The 14,243-nt window shown below is 34.8% G+C and overlaps 1 protein-coding gene across 1 annotated transcript; it reads left to right on the top strand.

Annotated features, from left to right (window-relative positions):
• Positions 1–4,157: 4,157 nt before the first annotated feature.
• On the top strand, positions 4,158–13,935 carry LOC306872231 (deoxynucleoside triphosphate triphosphohydrolase SAMHD1-like; the record flags this gene model as incomplete). Its single annotated transcript, XM_079420726.1, has 17 exons — positions 4,158–4,294; positions 4,521–4,585; positions 6,205–6,365; positions 6,611–6,726; positions 7,022–7,093; positions 7,302–7,333; positions 7,461–7,604; positions 7,694–7,794; positions 8,189–8,297; positions 8,470–8,561; positions 8,753–8,865; positions 9,107–9,243; positions 9,471–9,563; positions 9,717–9,821; positions 11,604–11,741; positions 11,835–12,077; positions 13,660–13,935. Exons 1-17 carry the CDS (start codon positions 4,267–4,269, stop codon positions 13,933–13,935), a joined length of 2,025 nt encoding a protein of 674 aa, XP_079276852.1. The 5' UTR covers positions 4,158–4,266.
• Positions 13,936–14,243: the final 308 nt, after the last annotated feature.

Here is a 14,243-nt window from a genome sequence, read left to right as displayed (position 1 = left end):
ACAAATATTTTTCATTTTTTCTAGACTATTTTGAGTCGTAAAGTAAGCAGTATATATTAAAATCCTGCGCATGGCTTTAGCAGGTATGTATCATGTTGGCCAGACCTCTCGAGCTCAACAGCGCCCCACAATTGTGCAACATAAATCTGTGGTGAAAAGGGGAACTGCAGCGCGCTCTAATTGAGCCATTGGGGATTTGAGACCCCGCTTATTTTCAAGTCACTTTACGAAATCCTCACTCTACCAAGACGATATCAATCCGCTTCAGCTATGTGTCTGCATCAGGTAAGTAACTTTGGCATGTCTGTTTTTTCTTCTTCTATGTGGAGTAGTGGATCAAATTAACAAAATATAAATCCTTCAGTTTAAATACGCCTTTATACGGTTCTGTTGTGTTTGTTTTGTTTATTCTGAGACTAGACATATGATCTTCATTCCTCACCCGAATTGCTGCACAACTTGTTACATTCTAAATCAACATTTGGAGGTGATGAATACATTAAGGCAATTATAATACAGCATTTTATGCGTGTTCTTCGAGCCTGTCAATCAACATTAGCGCGCCTCCCACAGGATAACGCAGGACATCTCCGCGTGTGTTCAGAGATTAGAATATAAAGCTTACAAAATGTTTTTCCGCCTGAATTTAAGGCCAGGAGCCGCTGATTTAAAGGTGAAAAACGGCTGAAGGTCATTTGTCTCCCTTCTTTGAGCTCGTCTCCTGTGAACGGTGTTGTTTTAATGATACCCAATGGAGAGCAGACACCTGTCGCTAAGCACAGGTAAGGGCGTGACGCGTGAGGTCGCCATGGAAATGATGCTTATATAAATCTGGCGTAACGCAGCAAAGCCACAATAAATCATCACACCTCAGCCTTCATCATTCATCATTCATCCTGTTGCCGTTTTTCAGGTAAGAAAAGCTCTTCATTCTTGTTATTTGTTCATTTGTTTTTGTAATAATCTAATGTGAAGTGATCTTAATTTGGATGTGTATGATCATCAAAGACCTAAGCTGTAGCTTTCATATCGCGGAACTATACTTTGATGCCTCAAATATGGGACAGTTGGCAACGGTTCGTGTGTGTGTTTAACAGAAGAGAAGTTAGTAATTTAGAAGTTAGTAGTTTTAACATAATCATTATTTTACTTGAGCCACTGAACTCATTTAGTGTTTAATTTCTGAGTTATATTATCTTTATTGTTTACAACAGCCTTGTGATTCCACAACAAAAGATCCTGTATTTTCTATACATTCTGTAAGGACTTCTTGCAAGCTGCTCTGATAAAAAAAAAGACATTTATTAGACACAAAGACATCAAGGAACAGCGAATGAATCTCAACAACGGTATATTCAGATGAACAGATCAATGCTGAACATAATCCACACCACATGATCACATTTTATGGTCCATTTACATTTTGATCAGTTGGCAACGGTTCGTGTGTGTGTTTAACAGAAGAGACTTGGAACAAGTGAGTAATTCAATTATGACTATTTTTGTTTATTTTATTTGTATTTATTTTTTTAACTGTCCCTTTAATAAGCAGGCTAGTTAAACAACACAAATTTAGTTTTAGTCCCTGAAATGTACAAATATATATATTTCTATATATATAGCTCATCCAATTCTAAACTGTCTAAGTAGGCGGCAGTGTGTTGATGGATCACCTCCTGGCACAGAATATATTGTGTGTTGTAGAAACTGCCAAACAGCAGCAGCAGGCTTGGGATATTCAATGTCCAAAACATAAAACAATTTAAAGCATGTATCAACAGCTTGCAAAAGGCTGTCTTGCTCCAGTGCCACTCCTCCCACAATTACGAAGGCTTGAGGTCAATTGACTTTATCCCCAAGCTGCAGGACATGAGGGAATTGTCTCCGTTGCTCCTCCTCCTCCAAGTACTGAATGATGAATGTAAGTTGCTAATACAAAGAGTTCTCTGCTTCAAGTCCCAACATGAACTACAGTTCCAGTGGAAATGTGAATTATTGCTTTATTGTTTTATTGTTGATGTTATTGCACTAATGTCAGTGTTTCTGTCATACCTTAGAGAGCATGTCTTGTAACTATGTGATGTTTCAGCTTTCAATCTTGTTTATGTGCTGGAAGTCAAGAACAAGAATTCTATATCTAGAGGTTTATTGATTCCTTTTTTAATCTGCCTCGTGAATATTTTAGTGGGGTGTTGCTGTTTTGTTTGTTTTCTTATCCTCTGAATTATGTGATTTCCTAATGGATGGTATTTTAATTATTAATTCCTGATGTATTTCTCATCACCTCACATTAGTTATTAGAGAGAAACGTATAAAGATAAATAAAAAATTACTATTAAATACTCTATTGAACATAGATTTGAAAGTGCACTATTCAAACTTCAATTGTTATAATTCATGAACACTTCTGAATACAGACCTAAGGTTGGTCTCTTATTAAAGAAGACAAAAAGCAGATCATTGCAGAAGTGAAATAATAAAAAAATGTAAGTAAAAAAATGTTATAGAAGATCAAATTTACTTTAAAAGAAAATGTACTGTACTACTTTTATTTATTTTTTACAAAATACATTTAAATACATTATAAATGTATTTTATTTATAAAATACATTTTACAAAATAGGTTTCAATCCAAATTTGTCATAACATTAAAGCCATATGTCTAAATAGGTTGTGTTCCAAATTTGAAGTTGATATATAAAAATGGGGTTACTATGCAATTTAGTTTAGGCATTATACCACACACAGCCACCGGGCGCCATCCAATCTACAGACTCACACCTTTCCAACGATATGTACTTTGTCAAGATTCTAAAAAGTTTTGATTCCAAAAGACTGTAATACATTAACACACTAAAGGGGGAGGAGCCCGCTAAAAGATTTTAAAGTACCATTTCTATGATAAAGCAATGTCCGATTTCAAAACGGTTAAAAGGTTTGAGGTGCGCTCTTGTCATAAATTAATCTATTACTGCTCCTTCATAATATTTAACAACAAGCAGTGGTAAAATATCTATTTTGGAGTCTTAGACCTTTGCAGTGATATATAGTTTGTCATGATTAGATTATGATTTAATTGTAATATTGAAGTAAGCATGGGTGTTCTGCTAGCGGGACGGTGACAGTTAAAAATGTATTGCATAAATATGAAGTGCATTCATGAAATGTACTCATTTTTGTAGGCAAGCAGTTCCTTTAAATAAAGAGAAATATGAATTTCTTGAAACAGTTTGATGCGGACAGGACTGTTAGTATTGTGTTATCAGTAAATGATCTGATAATGAGAAACTAATTGAGAACAGAGAGCTTAAATGACCATTACAACCCAATTAACTCATAAAAAATCTGATATGATTGGCCTGAGAATGTTATAAGTCCAAAGTCTTTATTTGTCCCTAAAGGAATTTCCTCAATTAGCGTTTATTCGGAAAGGTTTCGTTTGACAGATTTTACTAACATTTAGGATAAACAAAGTACCTACTTCATTAATCCAAATAAACATGATGACTCTGTCCATTTTATATTTACACTGTTGATGTTTTGGAACCTGTTTCACTTAAATATTATTGTATTGTAACACGGATAATAGATACATTTTAATAAGTACAAATAAAGTCTGTCAAAATGATCACTTTAACTGATTAAAATTCATTCATTTGAAGAAATAAAAAAACTTAAAAGTTTAACACCCTAAAAATGTAAAAATATATTCATGTGAAAGAAAATAAAACATTTTATTGCATAATTTTATTACAAAAATAATAAAACTGAAATTGCTGCATAATCATGTTCATTGCAAAAACAGTTAGATTTACTGCTTTAGATTGTTACTGACAGCTTTTTATGACATCATCTTGTGATGCACATGTGTTATATTTCACAACATTACCTCTCCACTTATTGCGTACGGGTTTTTTTGTATAATCTCAGTGTTTATTTTACATTTTTTAAATCATCAGTATTCAACAGGCTAAAAAAATAATTATGTTGTCAACATACCCGTAACAAAATCAATATCAGCAGACAGAAAGTGAGGTGTATCTTGACAACCAACTGAAACAGCTTCCATTTCCAGTAATACCTGTAATAGCTGTTCATTTCCAGTAAGAGCTGATGCCCTCATCAGGACACTCAGAGAAGAACACAGTGCAGCAGATGATCAGACTGACACACCTTCATCATTTAAAGCCCTGATGACAGGCTGCAGTGGGATAAACCTCTGAATCCATAAACTCTCCAAACAGCTCTGCTTGAGAAGAAGAGAAGATGTCTGGATCTAAAGGCACAAAAGATGGTGAGAAAACCCTTTATTATGAAGAATAAATGTATGAAGATACGGCTTTCAATTGATACATAAAAAATAATAATAATATTAATAATAATAATAATAATATTTTAGAGAAAGGCAAATTTCTTTTTTTTATCCAATTTTTTTTTATTTATTTTTTTATGTATACTGATTTTTGTTTTTAAACTAAAACAACTCAATATATCTAACAGGTATACACATTTCTCTGCAGTGAAAAGACGCAAAATCACTGAAAAACAGAAAAACTCTTTACACATTTCAAAGGACATCATGAAGGCAAGTGAAGCATTAAAAGAGAAGCAGAAAATCTCCTCTATGTGAAATTATAGCAAACATGTCTTGTGTGAAGCTGTTATCAGGACTGTCAGTGTTATTTACCACACATGAACCTAATGATAACAGTACTATTTTACTATCTTAAACTTGTTACACTATAACCTAATAATAATGTTCAAAACACACTCGCTACGGCACATGATTGCATATTCTTATTTGTTGTGCGAGTAAAAGGAGAGTAAAAGAGTACTTGCTGGAGAGTAAAAGGGCACACATTTTATCACCTAAAATGTTATCATGTGATACAGAGCTATAGTCAATTAAATTTATTTACATAGCACATTTTACAATACCAAATTCCATAGCACTTTTACAACCTCTAGTAAACATGTGGTGACCTTTTCAAACATGCTTCCCAGCCAGGTGTAATGCACTTTTTATACTGTTGTACTGTGTAATACACTCCTAAAACATTGGTTTCAAAAGGTGAACCTATCAGTGAACGGTTCTAAAAAGAACCATTTTTTTTAGTGTTTAAACATTTTATTAATCTAGGTTTACACTTCTGTACTTGATTTACCCCTAAAAGGTTTATATTCTGTAGGAGTTTGCAAAGTTTCTGCTGCATGCTGGTATTGCATGTTTTGTGGTTCATTATTGCTCTTTGTGTTTCTTATTGTTTGCATTTGTTGGGACAAATATGATGTACGTGTACTATTTAGATGAGCATTCAATACTTTTACATTGAAATATATAGTATGTTCAAATTGAGTACTGCCCCTTTAAGAAAACCAGCAGTTGAAAGAGTGGTTAGTGCATGTTTCTTTACTGCATGTGTCACAGTCTTGCCTGAGCGGCCTCTTTACCGTGGGGAGCTGCACAATGGAGATATAACATGTGGGAATAGGATTGTGTTGCATGAAGAATAAATCAGTTCTCGTTAGCTCTGCTGTTTATTCAAAACCAAATTCTTCTTTTTTACATTATTTTAGTCAAATTGAATCTTTTAGTTTTGTGATCGTATAGTGGATGAATTTTTAAAATTAACAGTTACAATAAACATCTTCATTGAATTACAGAACAACTCAATTAAATTCAGATTTTAAGGGGTACAAGGGCAGTTTATAAAAGATCCCCACCTAGTGGCAAACAGGCGCAACTCTACACAAATGAAACAATTCATCCATTAAACTCATACCTGCACAATGGAGATATAACATGTGGGAATAATGATTTTGTTGCATGAAGAATAAATCAGTTCTACATAAAACACAAGATAACACACAAATGAATTACGATTGTGACAAAGTCAAAATAACTCAACGTAAAATGACACATTCGACGCCAAATGCATATTAACAGTTCCCCAACAAGTTCACAGAGAAGTGTGATCGGTCACCCCACTGAACAGTTTTCCACTGCTCCAGAGTCCAGTATCAGTGTGCTTTACTCACTCCATCACATTATATTGGTCAGCATCTCAAAACTACATCTTTAGGTCTTCCATGTAGCTTCTGTCTTAACCCAGAGGGCATCTTATTCCAGTTGGTTAAGGTATATTTAGTTATAAGTTAAAACCTGTCAGTACACTTAGCAAACAGATGTCTTTTGTCTTGTAGATCTTCAATGACCCTGTTCATGGACACATGGAGCTGCACCCGCTGCTGGTGAAGATCATCGACACTCCTCAGTTTCAGAGACTCAGACACATTAAACAGCTGGGAGGAGCATACCTGGTGTATCCTGGTGCTTCTCACAATCGCTTTGAACACTCTCTTGGGTGAGATATTATATTCAAAGCTTAATATTTCCAGTTCAGATGAGAACTGATAGCCTTCTGAGCCTCCAATACTGTGAAACTGTAGAAAGCTGGTTGTGAACATTCAGTCGACGCTCTGTACCTTTTGTTCTATTTATTGATTGATTGAAGGTTTAAACATCAAACAAACGGTTATTGTATTGTATAATCAATCAGTAAGCTCAATAGAAATGCTAGTTTCAGTAAAGTAATATTTGGTGTGTTAGTGTGGCGTATTTAGCAGGTTGTCTGGGGAAGATTCTTCAGGACAATCAGCCAGAGCTCAACGTTACTGATGAGGATTTGCTGTGTGTTCAGATCGCTGGCCTGTGTCACGACTTGGGTGAGGAGCAAAAACTATTTTATTAGGCACTGAAATCTTCATTTCATAATAGTTTCATTTCATAATTGTGTTGATATGTTGTGTTTTTTAATGGTGTTTTTATTCGTGTGGAAAAAAGTTATTTTAAAACAGATTTCAAAGGAACAGGTCACATAAACAAAATAAAATATCATAAGCAGGGTTAACAGCAAACATTTAAACAATATTTGATTTTTGTCTTTATTTTGTCTTCTACAAAAATCTTATGGTTTTGTATTTCTTATGGTGTAACCCCTTTTTTCTCTTTCTTTTTTAGGTCATGGTCCATTTTCTCATGTATTTGATGGCCTGGTTATTCCTGAAGCCAAAAAAATGAAACAATCTAAAGGTAAAGTGCCAGTGTGAAATGAAATATAATCAGACAGGTCTGTGATCAAGCAGATTTTTATTCTCATATCATTGTCAAACGTTTGACATGCGGAGGTGAACTCAAGCTGTTTGTTGGCACAGTCAGTGTACAAGTAATTCTAGCAAATTAACCTGAAATCGTTTGCTACGGATAAAATATGACCCACACACCTGGTTATCATTCTTAGGCTTGCCTGATGACATCCCTGAAAAGTGGAAGGTGAGCAATTTTACTAACTTGTCAATAAAATCAAAATAAAATCGACAATGAATTTGACAGTTACAAACACATGAACTCCTCCGGTCATATACTGTATGTATCTATGATCTTTCTGTTATACCAACAGCATGAGCAGATGTCAGTTCAGATGTTCGATGATATTGTGAAGAGTCTGAAGGATGAGAATGAAGACGTGTTGAAGGAGTATGGACTGGATGATAAAGATGTTACCTTCATTAAAGAGTTAATCGAAGGAGCAAAAACTTCAGAGGTACATATTGATACTCCAGCTGTTTATGGTTAATAAACTTGACACATAATGAAGTCTGAATTACTTACAGCCTTTTATTTTCTGTTCAGTGGTCATACGAGGGCAGAGATAAAGACAAATCCTTCCTGTATGAGATTGTGGCAAATAAGCAGAACGGCATCGATGTGGACAAATGGGACTATTTCGCACGGTAAATATTATCAGGCATTTTGTAAAAAATACTAATACTGCACATCTATTTTTAAATGATTATTAAAATTAATGTGTTATATGTTTACCCTTTATATGTTTATGTTTAATTATTTGAATTCATTGTCTCCTCTAAAAAAAAAGTTCCATGTTGAAACACATGAAAAGTCAATGAACTGAACTGATTAACTATTAAAAAAAAGCTTAAAAACATGTTTTGAAGAAAAATATAAACTGCATATTCTTACATCTATGCAACTACCAGGAAATCATATTATTATTATTATTACATTTAACAACTTTAATCCAGCTCGTTGATGCACAACAGAATGAGAAAAAGCTGAATTAAAGATCATCCTATGATTTATGATCCATTTTTAATGTTTATTTGACAGAGACTGTCATCATCTGGGCATCCGAAACAGTTTTGACCATCAGCGTCTGCTGAAGTTTGCTCGAGTCTGTGAAGTGAACGGGAGAAAACACATCTGCTTCAGAGATAAGGTGCCTCATACAATGATCACTGTATTCCCTGAAACAACTTGATGAGCAAAGCAACTAAAGCACAGGACAGCAGACGACTGAAACATCAGGATAAAGATGTTCTGCTGGTCTGATGCTTTCTTCATGTGAGATTTAATGTAAGCATTGCATCTGATGTTTGTCTGTCTAACAGGAGGCTGATAATGTTTATGACATGTTTCGCACCCGATACACTCTCCATCGCCAGGCCTATCAGCACAAGATCGGCTACATCATTGAAAACATGTGAGTTTCTCTGAGCATGAAGAGGATGTGGATATAAAACACACAAGTATCAGCAGTGAATGTGATTATCCATGATCAGACATTATTTAACATCCTGCATCATTTGTTGTTCTTTTACAGGACCTTAAATTCAGCATTAGGTATAACTGACTGTGCTCCTTACGCAGGACACTAACTGTTGTGTGTGTTAGGCTTGCAGAGGCTCTCGTACGAGCTGATCGTGATCTTCATGAAGGAAAACCTGAAGATATGCTGAAGATTTCTGAAGCCATAAAGACAGCAGACGACTACAGCAAACTCACAGGTCAGCTGAACCCACCACAAAAGAAAAAAGAAGAATTATGGTACATTTTACCTGTAGTACATCTAGAATAAAGCAATATAAACATTTTATTTTTTGAGATTTGTGGTAATTTGTATAAAAACAAACATTATATAAAACAAATATTATTATTAATATTTTTTTCATTATTATTTGCTTATAAAACATTGTCAGAAAAGCCTATTTTGATGATAATAATGAATAGTCTGTTCTTCTGTCATAGATGAGATCTTTGAGCAGATCTTGTTCTCCACTTCTGGCAATCTGAAGGATGCTCGAGACATCTTGAACAAGATCATCAGAAGAAAACTGCCAAAGTTTGTTGGAGAAGCTCATCTGACTGAGAACAGCATCTCAAAGGTAACTGAAAAACACTGGTTTAGTGTTTGACTGATATTACCAATATTCAAAAAAACATGCCTTACCATGTATTTAAATAACTTATAGATCAGACAATGAACATAATATCACAAGGAGTCAGTCCAAATATCATTATAAACATGAGCTTTTAAACTCTGGTGTCCAAAACGGCATCTTTTGCACGGAGACAAACACAATCCAGTAACTGAGTAACTCTCTCAAATCAGGAAGAGCTGATGAAAACATGGAAGGCAGCAGTAGAGACGTACAAACCTACAGACCCGACTGTTTCTCTGAACGCTGAAGATTTCTCCGTTTATGTAAGTTATGTAGTATTTCAGTGCTGATTTGCTAAATTAATCTAGATTGCAGGTGTTTAGATGCAGGTTTTTGCACTGAAATAAGATGCTCAGCTGTTTCACCCCATCATCTCTTCCTTCATTTCCTCATAAACCATTTCATCTCTTACTCAGGTGGTTGATCTGGATCACGGCATGAAGGACAAAAACCCCATTGATAACGTCTATTTCTACAGCAAGAGGAAGCCCAATGAAGCCTCTCCCATTAAGAGTTATCAGGTACCCGTCACATTTAAACCATTATATTTCAGATCATTCTTTCAGATACACAGCAAAATCCCCAGTGTTAAATTAACACCGCCAAGTGTCTATATGTGTCCACACTACAGAGTGTTAAACGTAACACTGAAGCAGAGTTAAAGTTAATGAGGTAATTAAGAGATTCATTGAGTGATGATTGACCATTAATGAAGACACCTGATTTTAACGAGCAGAATCACCAAAGAAGAAAATCACCAGTTTTATGTCACCATTATAGTGGTCAGTGTTTGCTTTAGTTGTGCTCTTGACCCTTACATTTTTAAAGTTAGATTTTGCTTTGCTGTTATAACAGAATTATAACAGTCAGACAGACAAGCAAAGAGAACGTGTGTGGTTTCCTAAATCTCTGATTTAGATGATTGTTGATTATAGCAGTCTTGTGATTCATTAGAATAGGATTACCAGCATTTTCAGTACAAGCTGAGGGATTTCTTAAAGTTGTTTGTTCAAAAATCTTTGAAAAGAATCTGATATTTAGACACACAAACATCAAGAATCAACCTGTGAATCTCAACAACGGTGACAATCAAAAAAAGCATGTTGCAGTGCATTCTGGGTGCCACAAATCAATTTCATCCATGGCTCCCATGATGCATTGCGGCGTGAATAAATTATTAGCTGAATTTTCTTAGTAATTTCCTTTATTCTTACCATTATTATAATATTTTTTTGTGTGTGTGACTTTTAATAGCTTGTTTTCTAATGTTTAGAGTTGATCTGTTTATGCTGTTTGTCACCGTTGTTGAGATTCATACACTGATTCTTGATATCTGTGTATGTCTAAAATTTGCTTTTTTGTTTTTATTTTTAATTACTAGAACAACTTTCAAGGAGCCCTTTTAATTATTAAATACTATAGAATAACATGATTTTTATAAGCAACAAGGTAAATCTGACTGTTTTAGTTTCTGAATGAGTTTGGCAATATAGATCAAATGATTGTTATGTAAAAACATTACCAACATCACATGACCTCTTTTTTCCTTTTGTTTGTCTCTCTGCTGTAACTCAGTTACAGTATCCAAACAAAATCTAACTTTAATAATATAAGGGTCAAGAGCACAACTACAGCAAACACTGACCACTATAATGGTGACACAGAAATTGTGATTTTCTTCTTTGGTGATTCTGCTCGTTAACATCAGGTGTCTTCAATAATGGTCAATCATCGCTCAATGAATCTCTTAATTACCTCATTAACTTTAACTCTGCTTCAGTGTTACTTTTAACACTCTGTAGTGTGGACACATATAGACACTCAGCAGTTATAATTTAACACCGGGGATTTTGCTGTGTAGAAGTATGAATCATATTTTGATAAAATGGGTGTGATTAATTCCTCACTAAAGTACTTTTTGTAAACAATGTAGGATCTTAAATCGATGTATTGTCTGAATGCTGGACTGAAGTTTGTAGTGTAGGTGGTTGATCTGGGTCACGGCATGAAGGGCAAAAAACCCTTTGACCACATTTATTTCCACAGCAAAAGGAACAACAAAAAAGCCTTCCCTATTAAGAAGTATCAGGTGCTTTTACACCAAATTAATATTGTTTTTTTACAATAATTATTATTTGTATTTTTACATTTTTAAATTATTCTGGTTTAATATACTTTTAAATTATATAAATATATATTAGAATTACAAATGTGAACATATTATTAGCATAACATATAGTTGTGCTAACTTCTGCTAGTCAGTCCAACAGTGTTTAATTTGTTGTTTTCTCCTTGGCTTGCAGCTGTCTAGTTTCATGCCAGAGAACTTCAGTGAGGAGCTTGTTAGGGTGTACTGTGGAAAACCTAATGAGAACATGATGGAGGAGGCTGAGAAGTGCTTTAAGGACTGGTGCACATCAAACTTTGGACTCCCTTGCAATGTGTGTATCATTTGTTGTATGATACACAGCTAATGTCATCAGTACATTTACATTTAATACATTATTAAATACAATATTTGTATCTTCTTGCAGATCATCTTCTATGAGGACAAGTTCTTCCAGGGCAAGAAATACACATTCTGTGCTGACTGTCCTAATCTGCAGCAAGTGTCCAAACTGAATCGCTGTAGTTCCATCTATGTGGAGAGTGGGACCTGGTTTTTGTATGAGAACCCCAACTACACTGGCAATAAGTATGCACTGACCAGGGGAGAGTATCCTAATTTTCAACTGTGGAAAGAGCCTAAGGACGTCTGCTCTGTCAAGATGCACTCTGTAAGCCTGACACATACACTGGAGCATCTCTTGCTCAACTGAACTTAATGATATCAATATAGTTGTACTTGTTTTATGTGATGTTGGGCAGCCAGACCAAAACCAAGCATTCAGAAGTGCCAAAGTGTAGATTTAAGGAAGTAGTCACTTCTTTAAGCACAATTGATTTTCAGAATGATCACTGTTCTTTTCCATATTATGTAACTTCTGAAGTGAGCACCCAAAAAAAGAAAAACATAAAGGACTACAAAATTAGCCCAAATGTGTGCTGTAATGTGTTAAAATAACCAGTTGTATATTTATGTTATTCTGAGGACATAACACAAACATTTTCAGATAATCTCATGTTAATCTTGAGTAGATTAACATTGTATTCTACATATCTCAAAAGAGTCATTAGTTTTATCAGATTTATTAAAGACAGATACAGCTTTACGCTTCTCTCTAAGAAAAGTCTAGCTCCTCTAGGTGCACTGTAGGTGGAGCTAAACAGTCATGCAGCTTTTGCATACCCAGTCAACAATTTGATCTCACAGTGATTTCACCATGAACTCAAGATGAGGTCACAATGTGAGTCCAAGGTTTGGTTTGCAGCAGTCCTTAAAGTATTTCTCAGCCTCCTCCACCACTTTCCCGTCAGTGGTGTCATAGTATACCCTAACCAACTGAAGTTCTCTGGCAGCAAACTAGACACCTGAAAGCAAAGGATAAATCAGAGAAAAAAAACAACAGCAAAAAAAAAAAAAAAACGTTGGATTGACTAGAAGTTTGCACATCAATAATAATATGTTTGTATTTTTTATTCTAATATCCCAGTCAACAATTTGATCTCACAGTATGAGTGCATGCCCAGCTAACAGCTAAGAACCTTTGCAGTTTATTTTAAGGTGTCATAATACAGAGTAATTACCTAGTTAAGTGCTTAGTAGTAGCTGTTGTATTTACATGAAACAAAATGTATTTAGCTGCTTATTGCATCTACATAATTACAAACTGTAAGTACAGGCTGTCATTTTGTTTCATGTAAGTACAACGGCTACTACTAAGTACTTAACTAGGTAATTACTCTGTATTATGGACACCTTAAAATAAAGTGTTACCGAGCCGTCTCCAAAAATCAACTGGAATAAAGGACATTAAATTTCTCAAGATGAAACAACTTCACAAACAGCATCAGATTGACCAGACTGACTTTGTTTCTGTCAGATTTCTTGAGAAATCACCATCAGGGAGATCAGTGTTTCTTTTTGTTGCACTCTTGACCCTTGACATTTTGTTATTAGTGTTATGCTGGATGCTTTAACTGTGTGTTTATATAAAGCATGATTATCTTATTCAGCAATCCCCCCCCCCCCCCCCCCCCCCAAAAAAAAAGTCTTCTTAATAGAAGTTGCTGTCCAGGAATGCATAAACAGGCTGAAACATCGGGGATTAAAGAGGCAGAGGTTTTAAATTTAGAATGAAGTAAAGCAAGTGAAAAGAACAAATGCTTATACAAAAAAGTCACAAGCCAACAGAACATTGACTACTGAGCAGGTGTATGTCTTTAAAACAGGCTATTTTTCTTTTTGTTTTTCTCCAGGCCATGAGTTCTCCATTTAAGATCCGTGTCTATGAACAAGAGAACTTTGCAGACCCAGTATTTGAGACAACAGTTGATTGTCCTTCTGTGATGGACCGGTTTGGTATAAAAGAGGTCCGCTCCTGTAAGGTGATCAGTGGTGTCTGGAAATTATATGAGGGTCGTAACTACACTGAATCCTGTTATACACTGCAGGAGGGGGAATATTGTAATCCTGCAGCGTGGGGCGCCGACAATCGTGCCAAGTCTCTTGAAATAGAGAGTAAACTGGAGTAAATTCTCTTAAACTGGAGTAAAATCCAACTTCCAGTTCCATCAATCTATCTATTGACTTCGTTCATCTACTACTACATTTACTAGGACAGTCCATTTAAAGCATTAACTTAATCTGTGTAATTATGGATTTAAAAATACAGTTTAATCAATGATTTACCAATATATATATATATATATATATATATATATATATATATATATACATACATACAGTATATAGTTTAATTACTTAGCATAAACAAAAATAGAAATAGATTATTTCTTAACATATAAGAACATACACGTATATTAATTCAGGATGTTTGGCT

Source organism: Barbus barbus, assembly GCF_936440315.1.
Source record: "Barbus barbus genome assembly, chromosome: 7".
Lineage (NCBI taxonomy): Eukaryota > Metazoa > Chordata > Actinopteri > Cypriniformes > Cyprinidae > Barbus > Barbus barbus.
This window is presented reverse-complemented; position numbering and strand designations above follow the sequence as displayed.